General features: G+C 46.9%; 1 protein-coding gene across 1 annotated transcript; it reads left to right on the top strand.

Moving 5' to 3' along the window:
* Positions 1–3,740: 3,740 nt before the first annotated feature.
* Positions 3,741–7,769, top strand: LOC307096105 (melanoma-associated antigen B3-like; the record flags this gene model as incomplete). Its single annotated transcript, XM_079765665.1, has 4 exons — positions 3,741–3,751; positions 5,163–5,236; positions 6,168–6,815; positions 7,744–7,769. The coding sequence occupies 4 exons, from the start codon at positions 3,741–3,743 to the stop codon at positions 7,767–7,769; spliced, it is 759 nt and encodes a 252-aa protein (XP_079621791.1).
* Positions 7,770–17,935: the final 10,166 nt, after the last annotated feature.

The raw sequence follows: 17,935 nt of genomic DNA on the forward strand, positions 1-17,935 counted from the left end.
CAGGAGGACCATGGGTGGGTTTAGGAAGTATAATTACACAGGGGTCTCCACACAGCTTCCCTTTTGTATGACAGAAAATCAAACCATTGCTCCTTTGTATGTAAAATTAAAGAGAGGTTTTTGGCTTGTGTGGACACCAAAGAAAGGGACTATCACTACCTGCTTCTGGGAGAGGTGTAGAGAATGTAACTAAGACCTTGTCTATACAAAAAGAAATTGGCAGCCAGTTTGAAATGGAATTGCCATGGCCTAGAACAAAGAATATCCTTACATGATATTATTCTACAATGTCATTATAATTTTTCCCAGATTTGTGTTATCCCCATTACCTATAATAGTACCTCGCACCCTTGGGAATCAATAAAAAATCATCTTTTTGGTGCTTGCAGACAAAGGTAACACATCTCTTGATAGTTTAGAATTACAACAGCATAATGTACAATTATCCCAAACAAACTTACAAACTAATGCTTTGAATGTCTGGCAGCAATTTAAAAAGGACATGTAAGGATTTAATCCCTTCCATTGTGTAGAGGGCCCCCTGGGAAGGCACCTGAGCATTCTATATTGGCCCCTCTTGCCCTTTTGGCCAAGAGGGACCCTCTTCTCACAATCCAATTTCCCACAGCTGTTGCCTGAGCTTTCTGTTCATGCCGAGGTTGAAGCCTTGTGATGGCTCGTACCATGGATCTGTCTCTCGCCCAGTGGGGTGAGCTGGGCCCTCCCTGGAGAAGAAACCTGGGTTTCACAATATATGTGATCAGTGCTGGGGCCCTGCCAGCAGGCGAGGGGATCCCAAGGCAAGTGCTGAGCGTGGAGGCCATGGGGGCGTAGGCTACCAAGGAGACAGAACTGAACCTCACATCACCCTGCTTGGCCCCGGAGGATGGCTGGTTAGCCAGAGATGGGTAAGATTCCTCAGGGATGGAACAACCTATGACAGGCACAGTTGCAAAGGGGACATCAGGAGAGAACTTGAGGGTCAACAGAGGTGGGGCACAGAGCTTCACCCCCCCCCAAGTTTGCAGGGGGCTGAACCCTCAGCCCTGCTGAGGGAGGTCTCCTGCCCCCATGGCTGCTTATCTTCCCATACCCAGCTCAAATCGGGACCCAGGTAACAGACAGAGACTTGGCCGACAGCAGCTGCCCTCTCACTGCAACAAGACTTGTTTGAGATGCCTTGTACCCATGATGTGGGGAACTGGGGTTTTTGATATCTAAACCCAGCCTAGCACCAGGAATGCTCAGGGCCTACTCAAAAAGGCAAATAATCCTCTCCACTAATATTTACAGGGTAAAATAAGATTGTTGTTAGAGTATTAAGTTTGACAGTAAAATAGTAGTCAAGTTTTCAGGCTAATTTAAATTGGCTAATTGAAATAAGTGAATATTCTAGAAAAATCAATTGTACTGGACAAAAAAGCTGTTCCTAAAGTGTTAACTAAAATTTTTATTGGTAGTTCATCTCATGGTAAAATTGCATAACATGGAATGAACCTAAAGCAGTCACATTTTAGTGCAAAAAAGTAAAATTTAAAAGCTATCAAGATTACATTATAAAATTTTCAAAGCATCCTAATATATAAATCAAAAAAGGGGGGATAGTAGAAGAGTATCATGTAAGGAAAATATCCTGTAAGTTAAAAAAAATGAAAAAGGATCACAAGTCAAATTTATAGAAAAGATTCCTTTATTAACTTTTGGTCGAGAATATGTTTGTATATTTTCAGAAAACAACTCCGAGACCATGTGGATTCCAGCAACAGAGAGGAAGTGACAGGAGTGCTCCAGCCATGAAGACAGAAGAGAAGCAGTCCAGAGATGGAAGACGCTGATGATGCCTTGCCATACTAGCAGTCAGCAGCTGTGCATCGCTGCAGGTTGCCCAGGACCAAACCAGAGAAGGTCGGACCTGCATTACCACCATATGTCCACCATCCAGAAACTGAAATATCATTGCTGACATATACACATAAGGAACTGTTTGACATAGAATTTGGGACTCAAAAGAACTGTTGGCCCTGAAAGAAACTCACTATAGACTGATTCATTTGCCTCTCAGCATAACCATTATTGCTTGTTTCATTTTTGGTTCCTATAAGTGTACTCCTAGTATCACATGAGCTCACTCATCTAGGGGAAAAGATGCACAACATAGACTGATGAACAAGAACAGTATCGATCAGACTGTCGGACCCCAGAGGGAAGGTAGGGGAGGGTGGGGATAAGGGAGAGAGATCCAACAAAGGACTTGTATGCATGCATATGAGCCTAACCAGTGGTCACGGACAACAAGGGGGTGGGGCATGCGTGGGGAGAAGTTTGGGATGGGAATGGGGGGGGGGGTGAGGACAAATATGTGATACCTTAATCAATAAAGTAATTTAAAAAAATAAATGGCTGGATGACAAAAAAATAGATAGGGTTTATCACACTCAGTTGGCAGTGGGTGAACATAGCATAATGCTAATAGTCACAAGCAGGTAAGTGACAGAAGTAGACAAGCCCCCTGGTCTGAATTCACCCAGGGCACACTGTCCTACCTCTTCCATTCTGACACAGATGTTGTATATTTACTGTCACTTTTCTTCTCAGTGCTCCAAAATATATCTCAGGAAATTAAATAAAATTTTTGTGCTCCATGTGGTGGACTGGAATGCATAGCCACAGCACTAAGCATGAGACTATTGAGATACATGAATCATGAAAGGCAAGAGAAAATATCCAGTGATAATATGATCAGGCAGGATGGGACTTTACAAAATTACCTGGCTCAGCCTGTCTCTTATCTTAAAGAAATCTTTAGGAACAGGAGTTCATAAACGGCCAAGTCTGGGTCCTAAAGAGAAGCAATAGAAGATGCTGGGTTGTATGTGTGTGTTTTTGGTTTTGTCTGTGAGCCCGGGATCTGCCCTGGGTCCTCTGCCTGGTCCCTCAGCCTCCCCATCTCACTCACTCCAGGACACAGACCTGTTTTCGGTGAGACCTTGCAGTAGGCAGGATAGTCAAGAGTTTTCAGGGAGGTGTCATTCCTGGGGAAGCCTTTCTTAAGAGACAGGAGCCCAGATGAGGACCCAGATGAATGACCCAATCACTGAGCGAGTCCTGCAGAGCCTTCCCTCATCTGCACTTAGATCTCCCCCTGGGGCTGACTAGGACAGGGACACCCCAGGGAGGTGAGGGCCTTGCCTAAGGGCTGGGGCCCAGGGAGGTGTCCCAGGTCCTGAGAGGAGTGCAGGTGGCAATCCCTGTGAGAGGGAGGCTGCTCCACCCTACAACACAGGGGGCGCCATAGATCCGGCCAGCAGTCAGCCTGGAGAGGCCCTGTCTCTTTAACTGAGGGGCATCGCGCCAGCTCCCTCCTGGGGCGCCTTGGAAGGGAGACCTGACCTCAGGGGGCAGCGCCCTGAGGGCAGAAGGAGAGAAGGCCCAGGCTGTAGCTCCAGTCCAGGTGAGGAGGGGAAAGAGGAGGGAGCCACAGTCCCCTCTGCGAGGCCCCGCCCCTCCGCCGTTGCCCCGCCCCCTCCCGCCCTGCCCCTGCTCTCAGGCCTGGGGGACCCTGGGCACAGCGCTCAGGCTGAGGGCGACCCCCTGAAAGGTCTCGGGAGGTGTGGGCCCTGGGATGCGGGGCGGCCCCGTTCAGCAGGGGAGGGTGAGTGACACCCCCACCAGAGCCAAGGGGAGGGAACTCGGGAGACATTCCGCCCAGGGCCTGCTCATGGCGCCCTGAGGGCCCCAACATGGCGGGCAGGTGGGTGAGCCTTCCTGCCCACTGGGTGGATCGGACACGGAGGGCCTTGGTCTGAGGGAAGGGCACCGCCTCCTGAAGGAAGTCACGGGGGGGGGGTGTAGGAGGGTCCCCAGGGGCCGGCCCACCCCCTCCGTGAGGAGGCGGGGACCTTGCCGCTGCCCTCCACCCTGGGAGGCCGGGCAGCGAGGCTGTCAGGCCGGCCGCCTCTGTAGCCAGACAGAGAGGGTGAAGGCCTCGGTCTGAGGAGGGGACCGCGTCCTGAAGGAAGACACGGGGGGGGGGGGTGTAGGAGGGTCCCCAGGAGGGACCGCGCCTGTTGGAAACCAGGCTCATAGCCTGAGGGTCCCCAGGGGACGGCCCACCCCTCCGCGAGGAGGCCTGGACCTTGCCGCCGCCCTCCACCCTGGGAGGCCAGACAGCGAGGCTGTCAGGCCTCCTCCGGGAGCAAGTCACAGGGTGTGAGGCCTTGGCGTGAGGGACGGCCCTCAAGTTAGGAAGCGTCCCGGGAGGGGCAGGGGGCAGGCCTCTGGGAGGACCCAGGCAGCCCCCCTGCCGCTGCTGGACTAGGCTGCCAGCAGATTTCTGGAAAAGATGGCTGACACTGCTTTGCTCCTTGGGGGTCCTGCAAGCTGGGTTGGGGGTGAGGGCCTGGGGCACTGGGTAGAGGGATGGGGAGCTTTTATTTATGAGGGACGCTTTACCTTCACCGGTAACAGGATATCCAGGTCTTTCCAGAAGTTTAAGGGGACATCTCCCTGAGCCATCATATTTGAGGGAACACCCATGACCATAGTACCTGAGAACCCCTATTCTCAGCCTTGAGACCCTGGGCAGCTGGGGTGACTCTCATCCTCATGGAAGCCCAGTCTCAGGAAATGCTGGAAGGAGAGAGGGGTCCCAGGCTACTACACCAAAAGTCAAATGAAAGATTGCAGGGCCCACACATCATCCTATATAATAAAAGGCTAATATGCAAATCGTCCCCTCCACTGGGCGTTTCACAGGGAATTTGTCCATAGGGCGGGGCTGCCTGAAAATGCCATGCCCCATCCCCAGCCACTTCTGCCCCTGATGTGCCAATCCCACCCTGATCAGGGGTAGAGGCAGCCTGCCAATTGCCCTTAGCCCCTCCCCCTGGCACACCATTGCCCTTAACCCCGCCTGGCCCCACCCCCAATTGCCAACCACACCCAGATCTGGGGTGAGTCCTGCCAGCCAACTGCCCTTGGCCTCTCCCCCCAGGGAGCGCTGCCTGATGTTGGGGTGGGCCCATCAGACTCCCCTCTTGCACGAATTTGTGCACAGGGCCTGCAATGGAATAAGATAACAATCCTGAGCCCCACTTTGCATTCATCTCAGGGTAGGCCTGCCAGGCTTAGACTAACTCACTTATTTCTATCCAATGTAACAGAAAAGAGGCCTTCAGTGAAGGAGCAGCCTCCAGTCAGCAGAAGAGCGGCATTCCTGTCACTACCTGGAGACCAGGTGAGAACCCTGAATGAGTATTCAAGGACCCAAGCAGCCCATGAAGGAGACCTTGGGGTCTCAGAGAGCTGCCAGGTTTGGTTTGAGGTGTCAATTTCACAGGAGCAGAATAGAGGGGCACATAACCTGCCAATATTTCACATGATGATTCTGGTAGTTAACTGAGAAGACTCTGACACCTAGGGTTTCGGCAAACACATTAGTCAACAGAGCCAAATATCAATAGTACAATGATTGAAATTTCTTTTGAGAGCCGAAAACCGAATTCTGCACTTGGGCCACGAAGTTTCAATAGCACTGTACCTGCACGCCCACATGTGCTATTTTGTGGAAGAGCCACACTCAAGGGACCAAAGAGCCTCATGTGGCTCGTGAGCAGCAGTTTGCCGACCACTGCCCTAGAACACAGGCTCCCCACTGGAAATCCTTCTGCTGTCAGCCCTGTACCCCCTGGAAAGGGGTGCCAGGATGTAGTTTAAGGATCCCTGCAAGTGCCTCTCCAGGTTTCTCAAGGAACAGATGGATCAGAATGGAAGCACTGTGGGTTGCTAGAGCACTGCCCTCCAGGAAACCTGGAGAGGCAGCCTTAGCTAAAGCCAAGGTAGAATCCATCTCACCACTGACTGAAGGCACTCACATGATCTCCTTCTCCTTTATCCAGGTATTCTCATCTCCTGATTTCCTGTCCAGACTTCTGCCTGCTGTCCCTGACTATAGTGACATCATGCCAGGTCGTCACAAGAGCAAAAAACGCCACCGTGCCCAAATTGAGCCTCAGAGTTGTGGCAATGCTCAGGCCACTGCAGCAGCAGCAAAAGAGTTCCCTCCATCATTCTCTACTCAGTGTGAAGGTATTAGGCTGGGTCTGCCTGTGGGTGGGTCATTGAACACTTCCCAGGGTCCTCAATGCTCACCCCCACCTCTTTTGTAGATATTGCTGGCCCTGGATCTGATAAAGCTTCCAGCAGCCAAGATGAGGATGAGGCTGTCTTCTCTGTGACCCCACTCTCAGTGGTGGATGGTTTCAAAAAGAGGACTGAGGCTTTGGAGCTATTCCTTCTGTCAAAGTATAAGCTGAAACAACCCATTATGAAGAAAGACCTGCTGCGTATTGTCGGGGAAGATTACCAAGATCGATTTTGTGAGATGCTCAAGAACGCCTCTGATGAAATGGAAACCTTCTTTGCATTACACATCAATGAAGTCGACTCAAGAAATCTCTCCTATTCTCTTGTGAGCAAGCTGAAACTCCCCAATAATGGGAGGGTGCGTCCTGGCCGGGGGTTCCCCAAGACCGGTTTCCTGATGCATATCCTGGGTTTGATCTTCATGAATGACAACTGTGTCTCTGAAGAAGTGATCTGGGGAGATCTGCGTCTGAAGCAAGTGTACCCTGGGAAGAAGCACTTCGTCTTTGGGGAGCCCAGGAAGCTCATCACTGATTTTGTGAGGCTGAAGTACCTGGAGTGCCACCAGGTGCCCGACAGTCACCCTCCACGCTCCGAGTTCCTGTGGGGTCCAAAAGCACACCTTGAAACCAGCAAGATGGAAGTGCTGGAGTTTTGTGCAAAGGTCAATGGTACCCACCCCAGGGCCTACCCATCGTGTTATGAAGAAGCTTTGAGAGATGAGGAAGAGAGAGCCCGAGCCAGAGATGCAGCCAGGGCTGCCACTACTGCCCAAGTCAGAGCAGCTTTCAGGGCCATGGCCAGCACAACCTTTCCTCCCATAGAGAAATCTAAAGCTTTTCGTCCTTCACACCAGAATATATAACATCACAATAGGGATAATATTCTTGGAAGTGTAAAAGGATCCTTATTCTAGTTGTTGGGATAATGGAATAGAAATCAAAAAGCATGAGTATTCTTAGTTTTTCTTGTTCTTTTTAATCTCCAGTTTTGTAAAATTAACTGAGGTATACTATGATTTTTTAAGTTTATTGAATAAATAGGATAAATTAAAGCTTAATAAATTAGATCTTGTGTTTCCTGGCTCTTTTTTTCCACCACACACTGAGTCTGCTGTTGGGGAGTCTCAGTATTTGGACTGGGGATACTAAAGGAAATGCAGCCTCTTCTTATATAATTTTATAGCCTGCAAGTTGCATTTATATGAGGAACATGTTGAAGCATCCTATAGGACCTAGAGGTAAGGTAAAAAGAATGGGTGAGGAAGAGGGTGTTCCTTATGAGAGCAGTTAGGCAGAAATTTCCCGAGCAAGGCAGTTTGGGAATGTAAGTAACTGTAAGTCCTTAGTGGATTGTAATTTTCATTTATGCTATCTGGTGCTCCAATGGATGTTGTGGAAATGGTGAGCAGAGGCCAGGCCCTCCTATGTTGTGTTTGTGAATTGGGAGACAAAGAGTGGGTTAGTCTGCTCTGTCTGCTCTAACAAAATACCACAGCCTGGGTGGCTTAAAGGTTTTCACAGTTTGTGGCCTGGGAAATACACAATCAATTTGCTGGTGTATTAGGTTTCCAGTGAGAGCTCTCTTACTTGCTTGCAGATGACCTCCTTCTCCCAGTGCCCTGACCAGGTAGAGAGAGGGTTCTCCTCTCTCTTGTGGTTCTTAGAAGAACACTAATGGAATCTGGACACCCCATCCTCATGACATCTACAAAACCTAAGTACTCCCCCAAATCTCCCATTCCAAACACCATTATGCTCGGGATTAGGGCCTCAACATGTGAATTGGGTGATGGGGAAGGGGGACACTACCATTTGTCTCTAAACGACAACTTCTGCTACAAGTTACGTTGGCACTGTGGGTAAACCAGAGAGAAATCTTCACCTGGGTCAGGATAGGAAGGTACCCTTTGTTCTTGTCATAGTGCAGGTGGACACAATGTGCAAACTCGGTGTTCTATGCTCATCATCTCCTGGCACTTGCTGAGAAGTAGAGATGACATTCCCTTGAGGTGAGATGCCAAGAAGCCACTGTGCTGACGTGCTTTACCCTGAGTTGGACAAGGAGAACCTGCTCCCTTAAAATGGTATTTCATTCATTTATCTTGAGGGGGTTTGGCAAACTCTAAGTCAGGGCTAGCTTTTGTCCAGGGTGTAATGAATGTAAACAGAGGTGGTGTGGATGTAAGGGCAACTGGCAGGGATAGAGGGACTTGCTCTTTGACAGCAATTCTAGAATCTTGAGGTGCATCTATCTGGGGAAGGCAACTGCTCACCTGAATTAAATAATAGGCACTGTAATGTGGAAATTTTACTTAGTTTTATTAGCTAAGGGTAATTTTTGATTCATTGAATGTTCTTTGTCTGAGATAATTACATCTTCTATGACATGTCCTGGATTCAAGAATATTCCAAGGGAGCCAAAACCGGTTTGGCTCAGTGGATAGAGCATCGGTCTGCGGACTGAAGGGTCCCAGGTTTGATTCTGGTCAAGGGCATGTACATTGGTTGCGGGCACATCCCCAGTAGGGGTGTGCAGGAGGCAGCTGATCGATGTTTCTCTCTCATCGATGTTTCTAGCTCTCTATCCCTCTCCCTTCCTCTCTGTAAAAAAATCAGTAAAATATATTTTTAAAAAAGTATATTCCAAGGGAGATGGGTGGCATCATCTGCGATCAAAATAATACTCTTAACTGCCATTTTAAAAATATGGGGCAATATTTGCTAGCCATCTTGCCATGTGGTTTATATGTTTGTTTTCCAAGCTAAGCCAACACCTTGGGATATATCTAAAGAAAATACTCCCTGACATAATTGGATTCAATTTGTGCATGAAGGACTATATGCAACTAATATTGGAAAGTAACATAGAAAGCTGTCACTTTTGAAAAAGCTTGTGTTTATGTGCTTGTTGTTCAAGCTCATATAAAGCAACTGTGCTACTTAAAACATTGTAATTTTTCCTTGCTGCCACTAATTCCAAGTAGTGATTGACAATGTAATTTTTAAAATGTAATTGATTTGTAGGCAAACAATGCAAAAAGAAACATATTTCCCTTCATAAGCTCTTATTCAACACAAAATTTCCTGAGGTAAAATGTATCTTTCACAAAATAAATACCAGGCAAACAGGATTGGGATTCATGATTTCTTAATTCTTCTCTCCTGTAACTATTGCTACCTTCCCAGTTGTTAACTACATCTCTCATACTTATTTTCTGGTCTCAGCGTCCTTTAATTTTAAAGTTCTCATTCAAAAATTGTCCTCCAATCAAAGGAATGAATGATTTTGCTCATGTTGATACAATCTCATATTCTTTGATACCGCATGATTTTTTCCCTATGGCATGAGCAGTTGCATAATATTTTCTTTCTTAAAAGAGTCATATTCACTCTTATCCAGTTAGTATTTTTATTTCTTTGTCTTTTCCAACCATGGCCCTTTTTCAGTGCCTCATTAATCTCCACATTTAACCAAAGATGGTTCTATAGATTTTCTGTAATAGATGACATGTACATATTACTTTGCAATGTAATTCTCATAATATGTTTACCTCTTTTTAAAAATGTGTCCATATTTACCATAGAAGTTTAAAACTAATGAATAAACACCAGTATATTTTCCTAATAATTTTTTTATTTATTAAGGTATTATATATGTGTCATTATCCCCCCATTGGCCCCCATTGCCCCCACCCCACCCCGCACTCATGGCCTCACCTACCTGGGATCTGTGTGCATTGGTTTTGCTTATATGCATGCATACAAGTCCTTTGCTTGATCTCTCCCCCTGACTCCCACCCACCCCTACCTTCCCTCTGAGGTTTGAGCATCTGATTAATGCTTCTCTGTCTCTGGATCTGTTTTTGTTTATCAGTTTATGTTGTTCATTATATTCCTTAAATGAGTGAGATCATGTAATAATATATTATTTCAATCAGCATTTCATCCCTGCAAATAATAACCCTTCTTTCGTTTTTCCATTTTATCACCTTGTTTCTTTATTATGCCCTTGCAGAACATCTAAAAAACTCGTTGCCCATTTTTCTTTTCTTCTTTAAATATTTACACGTTACTACTGGATTATAAAGAAGTCGTCAGTATTCTTCACAATTATATGTTCTGTCATTTTAGCTTTCCACAACCCTGTATTATATACTAGGGACCCATTGCAGGAATATTTCCTGCAAGACTTCTGGCGACGGGCTTCCCTCCCGCCCCCGCACCTCTCCCACTGCGGCGGGTGGGGCGGGGCGGGCCTAACGGGCGGGGCGCCTCCCGCCCGTCCCGCCCACCCAACCCAGCCCACCTCGCCCCGCACTCCAGACCCTCTGCGCCCACTGATGCAGCTGTGGCCTTGCACTGCCGCCGCCTCTGATCACCCCGACCCGGCCGTGCACGCTGCTGCCACCTCCTCAGCCCCGCGAGCTGCTGCTGCACGCCCCACCTGCCCACCCGCCCCACCACGCACCACCCACCTCGCCACGCCCCGCCCGCAGCCACCACCGCCTCCAAGGCCACCGCGGCCTCACACACCACCCGCCATGCCCTGCCTGCCGCCTCCACTGTGCGCCCTGCCCACCGCCACCACCAATGTGGCTGCTTCGCCGCCGCTCACACTGCCCGCCACTGCCTCAGAGGCCACCATGGCCACGTCCTCCACAGCTGCGCCACCGCCCACCGGCACAGCCGCCATGCTTTCTGCTTTCTTCACTCCTCCCTCCCTCTGCATATGCAAATTAACCGCCATCTTGTTCGCTCTGATTGGCTGCGGGCATAGCGAAGGTATGGCCAATTTGCATATTACTGTTTTATTAGATAGGATTCCTTGCTGAACATGGACAGTTTCCTATACTTTTAGCTGCTCCATATTCTGTTTTGTGAATTTCTCAGTCACACATTAGTTATTGAGATTCTGTGTCCCTGAACCTCTGGCACTCAACAAGCCAATTTCCTACCCCTCCTGCATTTTATTCTGGTTTGAACATCCAAGTATAACAATCCTCACACCATCTAAAATTACATTTCTCTCTTTTATATCTCCAGTTTTGACAAATGTTACTTTTTAATTAATTTTTATTTAAGTATAGTTAGCATATAATATATACATAGTTACACGTGTCCAATACAGTGATTTTAATTTTTATACCATACAAAAATGTGTCTGTGCCATTTCTTATACCTTTTCTCTTCCCTTTATAATATTACTTGACTTATTAATTAATATAGTTTTCTCCTAGTTGTCCCCAAAACAATTTAATGATGTTTACATGAAAAAGACTTTAAATTAAGATAACATAATAATTAAAAATATAAATGATTAAAATAAGATTTTTAAAAATGAGATTAGAAATGGCAAGTAGAACTGAATAAGGATGTAGTATTCAAAAGTTTAGTTGTCTAGCCTGATTTGCTTGGATCTGAATCTTGTTCCTACCCATTCTAACATACAAATGTGATGTTATTTACATATTGAGGACCATAACCAGAAAACAAGTGCCATTGCCTGGCACTGCTCTTTTTCCTAACACAAGAAGTACAAGAGGGCAATAGCATTACTGGTCCAGAGCATGCCAACAATAGTAGAGGATCCCAAGTGCTAGGAGTAGAGGTGGAAAGCAAGAGAGCTAGGGGGTGGGAGCCTGAGAACAGGGGGTGGGAGTTGGGAGCCTGAGAACCAGCTGGAGAGCACAACAGAGAGTTAGAGCATGGGAGAGCAAGAGTGCACTAGAAGAGAGCTCTGGAGAAGAGAGCTTGCCAGATGGAGGTGATCGTGGGAGACAGAGGGGAGCTTGCCCGACTGAGGGAAGCTTGGGAGAGTCAGAGAGCCCTCTCTTGGCTCTTTAAACGTGTGAAAAGGGAACATGGTAATTGACACACCCTGTTCTCACCTCAGCATTCTAGTGAGTACAGCAAAGTGTTTCAGAGCTATCCCAGGTGCACTGCTCTCTGCTGTACTGGTGGCTGCAATGACTCATATGATGGCATGGGCTTAATACTTTTCCAGCCAATCTCTCTCCCTGTGGTACATTTTTCTACTCTGTTGGGCTTTTGAACAGACTCTCCTTCACTCCTAATCCCTCTTTTGCTTCAATGTTTTTCTTCCTGTGTCCTCCTGCCTTAGCCCCATTATTCTCTATTTTGGGAGAGCTAAACTTGAAGTATCTTCTAATACCTGAGTCCCTTTCTGATCCTACCTGTCTATACTAATAAAATAGAAACATGCAAATTAACCATCACTCTGCTACACCCATCAGGCAATCAGGAGTGAGTATGCAAATTAACCCACCAAAATGGCGGTGGCCACAGAGCTGGAGAGAGCAGGAGGCTTTGGTTGTCACTGGCGATGGAGGAAGCCAAGCTTCCCATCCACAATGGCCTACACTCAAGGCTACAAACTTTCAATTATATAAGATAAATAAATCCCAGATACCTGCTTTCAGGGGGCCCTGGCCTCTGCTCATGGAGACACTGAAAAAAAAAACAAAAGAGAAAAGCCCCTTACCCAGGCTGGCCACACCCCCATGGCCCTATCCCTGTAAACCAGCAGTAGGACATCCTTCGAAGTGTCCAGATTGGAGAGGGTGCAGGCCGGGCTGAGGGACACCCCCGCCTATGCACAAATTTTGTGCACCAGGCTTTTAGTAAATATATAAAAGCTTAATATGCAAATTGTCCCCTCGGGAGTTCAACCAGGAGACCAGGAGTTAGGTCGCTCTCTATGATGTGCACTGTCCACCAGGGGTTGGAGTAGAATGAAGGAAGACCCAGGTCGGCAGCTGGCAGCCAGGTAAGGTAGGCCCCAGCCAGCAGCTGGCAGTGGGGAAGGGCAGCCCCTGCTGGCAGCCAGAAGGTCCTAATCAGCCTGATCATCGGCCAGGCCTAGGGATCCTACCCTTGCACAAATTTCATGCACTGGGCTTCTAGTAGTTTTATAAATGTTTTCAGCATCTCAAGGGCACTAGGCTAGGTTCCTCATTTTCCTTATTTTCATCCCACAAAAGGTCATATTATAATCACTGTGATTATGAAAATGTGAAAAATTTTAAAAATGATTTTTACTGTCCATTTCCATAGCCTTCACAAGATCTACAATCAAATGTAAATTACCTTTAATGGTTTGAGATGTTAATGTTGAGTATCTAGATGTTCTTCCTTACTTAGAAGATTGCATACATTGTTGCCAAGTGTCAAGAGTAACATAGTTGGATCTTGGGAGGGTGACACATATTTGTACAAAAGAGGAATATGAAACAATAGGGTCTCCAGGGAAGACTGTGGCACCTAGAATTTTATTGGGGGCACATGGTCTTTACCTCCTGGTGATTTTACCTTTGTGTACTCACATCCTCAAGTGTAGGGTAGACCTGTGACTTGATTGGAAGGAATAGTTTATGACAAAGGTGCTGGATGTCACTCCCCTGCTAACAGACATTATATAAGTCACTATTTTGCTATCAGGAGTGATATTACTATCCTACATGTTGAAGAAATAATCAACCGTGTTTGAATGGGTCAGGGAGTACAAAATGTGGCATGAAAGTGCAGGCTGTGTTTAGGTATGAAGATTAGTTTTTAAGCACATCAGGAAATAACTCTAAATGCTATAGGCAAAAGGAAATGAATTCTGTCCAACAAACTGAGTGAGCTTGAAAGTGGCGTATTCTTGGTCACATGCAGTTTCCAACTCTGCAGTAGGGAAATTCAATGGTCACTCTGATTCTTCCAACAAAAAATAGACTGAAATGAAAATTGAGAAGGCTTCTTAGACCCAACAGAGAATTGAGGTCACCATGCTACATGCTGCCCTTAAAAGGCAAAGATTGAGTGGTGGATACTAAAGGGAAACAATGTTTTGACACGTTGACTGCATTTCTTAGAAGACTAATGAAGAGTTCTCAAGAATACGGCATTTCCAAGGAAGCATTTCACAGAACAGATAGGAGTGAAGAGCGGGAATCTGATGAATGTTGACAGGAGAGGCACAGAGAGACTGTCTTATGTCTCCACTCAGACCCAGAAGGCCCAGGAACGGCTGTCAGATTGAGCATCCCCTCACTAATTTTCAGGGTTCTCAAGGACATGAGAGCTTTGGTGTACATGGGTGATGTTAAGGTGAAAGAAAGAAAGAGGAGTTCCAGGGGCCTGCCAGGAGTCAACGGAAGGATCCTGAGTGAGGACTAAGGGCACACCCTTACCCTGAACAGACAAGCCCCACGGATCCTGAATCCTGATGTCACCCCTGGATGGGCACTGGCAGGAGAGCCTCATGTGCATTCCCTGACCTTCCCTTCCATGGCTCCTCAGGAGGGGAGGGCATTGGCCTGCATCTGTGAGACCTAGGTGAGCGCAGGGAGGCAATCTAGGCCCTGCCAGGAAACAAGGGCAGAACCATGAATTACAGCTCTGGGGAACATAGACACTAAGACCATTAGGTGGCACAGAGACTGCCAAAGCCCTCATCCTTGAGATTCCTTAGGCAGGGCCCTTAGACTGACTGTATGGAGGGTGTCAGAGATGTGAGGGCCTTGCTCTGAGGTGAGATCCTCAGGTTAGGAAAGGAAGGAGTTCCAAGTATCTTCCAGGAGTTAAGATGAGGCCCCTGAGTGGTAATGTTGGGAACCCATTCCTCTCAGAAATGTGAGGGCACCAGAGTAGCATGCCCTTGTTGTTGCCATGGGCATCATTGGCATGATGTGATGACGCAATCACCACCTCTTATGGTGTCACAATGGGGGTGAGGGACTTGGTCTAAAAGGTATGGCCTGAGGCCAGTAGTGGGAGGATTTCTAGGCTTTCCAGAGGCCAAGGTGAATACTATGAGAATCGAGGTAACCACACACCCCTCAAAAGTGAGTACACCATAAAAGTAAGTCCTTATTCGGCCTCAAGAATCCAAGGACAGGTATGATCAGAAAGGAGTTCCTCACATTCCCCTAGGGCCCTCAGGGTGGACCTGGCCTTAATATGAGGGGCAGGCCCAAGGGTCAGGGCGAAATCATAGAACAAGAGAGCAGTGGGTCAAAGCAAGGGCAGAGGGTGCATCCACCCTTAAAGAGAAGGGATGACAATGCATCTGACCCCCAGACTGGCTTTCAGGATTGAAGACCCAGCGCAGGGCTAGCAAGCTTCAGCTCCCCCAACACTTACTTTACTTGGTCTATGGGAGGGGAAATCCGTATTTTGAAGGTATAGCCACTATTCAACCAAAAGTGTGGGGACACAAGTACAGATATGAAATCAAATTAGGACCCTTAGTGAGGACTGAGCACCCCAAAGTAACCAGGACAGAAAACCCACCAATGAACAGTCAAATGTGGGAATACCTGCACTGGGATGATGAGCTTTGGGCCTCCTTCATTTATTCTTTTTGGTCCCATGGCTTGCCACCAGTTGAATGGTGCTCTTGAATGTGAAATTACAGACTCCTCAAACTCAAACACTGCCAGCCTCTACTGTCACCTCAGTACGCCTGAGGCAGGACTGGCAGGATGCAGCCTGAAGTTTTCCCAAAACACAGGAGCCCTGTGGGTTTTAGAGTGGTAGCATGTGAGTGTACCCTGGCAGGAAACACTACATCAATGGGGAATCTAGGAAGCTTATCACCAAAGATCTAGTGAAGGTGGAGTACCTGGTGTACCTCTAGGTGCCTGACACTGATCCTCCATGCTATGAGTTCCTCTGGGGTCCCAAGGCTTAAACAGAAACAACCAAGATGATAATCCTGGATTTTTTTTTTGCGAAGCTCAATGGTATATTTCCAAGTGCCTTCACATCACAATACAAATAATCTTTGGCAGAGGAGGTAGAAAGAGCACAAGGCAGATGGGCAGTCAGGGCTGACACTGATACCACAGGCAGGAAATTTTCCATGGCCTGATCCAGGAGTTTCTCTATTACTAGTAAAATATAAGGATTAATTTTTGTCATGAAGAAAATATCTGACTCCATAATAGAATATTGCCTTGATATAGGAAGGAATCCCACAGTAAGAGGGTTAAAACAATAGAATAGAAAAAATAAAATTTCATCCACCTTGATTCTCCTTTGTCTTTACCATCTTTTCTTTTTTAAACTTGTTTACTAGAGGACTTGTGCAGGAAATTTTGCCTTGGGGAGTCCCTCAGCCTGACTTGCAGCCTCTGACAATCTGAAACCCTTTGGGGGGTATCTGACTACAGGTTTAGGTCCAATCCCTGCAGTCGGACATCCTTCTCCCAAGCCGGGACCACTTACCCTTAACTTCTTACATGCCTGCTTGCCCCTAATTGCTCAGATTCCTGCCTGTTTGCCTCTAACCACTTCACTCGCCTGCCTGCCTGTCTGCTCACCCCTAACCACTCACCTGCCTGCCTGCTCAGTGCACTTCATAGTGACCTGTCTTCTGGATGTTCTGGTCGTTCCATTGTAAGGGTCGCTTAGGTTTTATATACATAGATACATATTCTTAGCTTACTAAAGGGTTTAGGACATAGTAAATCTTAACACAATAGATCTCTTACACCACTAAGTTAATTGAGTATCTGCCTTTAGGACGGTCAATTGTCAGTACCTAGGATGGCAAGATAAAGACCCAGCCTCCCTTCATAGAAGGTTGCTGGCTAGGAGCTTCAATCACTTAAAGAGGATGTTGAGGTGCTCTCTATGCCTCATAGAAACCTTAAAAGGGTAGGTGATTCCGGAGGTGTTCCAGGTGAAAGGAGTAAGTGTGAACTGTCTGAGTCTAGGCAGTTTAGATTTGGGGACACTGCAAGTCAGCCTCTGAGATGTCCTTGTCAGTTAGGCTACGAGGTGGAGAAGTTGAGACAGTGGGACTGGTGAGCAGAAGACAGAAACTCAGATGAGATGTCTGATTTGAGAGAGAAAATATTTGCATGGAAACATGAACTGCAGTGTAAGGTCGAAAATAAATGCCTAATAATATGTGCTGCCTTGACCTGCTGTGAAAACAGCAGGGCCTCAAATGGCCTAACTGCAAGTTCACCCACCATATTTTTCAAGTGCAGATAAAGTCCCTACCAAACTCCATCTTTTTGGAGGGAACAAGGCCCACATCTTATGTATTCCTAAATGATGTGTTTCTCTACCCTACCATCCTGTAGACTTTGCAAACCATCTGATTGCATACTGCAGGGGAATCAGGGGTCACCTCATACTCTTGATACCCCATGGCCTGTGTCCCACAGAACTTGCTCATTCACTGATCATGAGTGTAACATCCCTGAGTGCCACTATAGGGCGGGTGGTGACCCTCTCCCCCATCTTGTGAGCATGCATCATTGATCAATTTCTGTCTAGCTCATCCCTACAGGGTCCAGTGTTGTGGTTCTGGACACCACATCACCATCGTGCAGAAATCCCATCCTCATCCTATGGGGTAAATAAGGGGCCATTGAACATGCACTTAGGAATTAATTTAGTAGGGCAGATAATACAGAAAAACAATATGCATCCAGGGCAGAGTATTAGTTATCTCAGGCTGCCATAACTATATGCCACAGAGTTGATGGCTTAAACCCGTGGTCGGCAAACTGTGGCTCGCGAGCCACATACGGCTCTTTGGCCCCTTGAGTGTGGCTCTTCCACAAATTACCACGGCCTGGGCGAGTCTATTTTGAAGAAGTGGCATTAGAAGAACTTTAAGTTTAAAAAATTTGGCTCTCAAAAGATATTTCAATCGTTGTACTGTTGATATTTGGCTCTGTTGACTAATGAGTTTGCCAACCACTGGCTTAAGCAACTAACATTGATTTTCTCTCAGTTTTATTTATTTTTAAAATATATTTTCAATT

Source organism: Cnephaeus nilssonii, assembly GCF_951640355.1.
Source record: "Cnephaeus nilssonii genome assembly, chromosome: X".
NCBI classification, from domain to species: Eukaryota; Metazoa; Chordata; class Mammalia; order Chiroptera; family Vespertilionidae; genus Cnephaeus; species Cnephaeus nilssonii.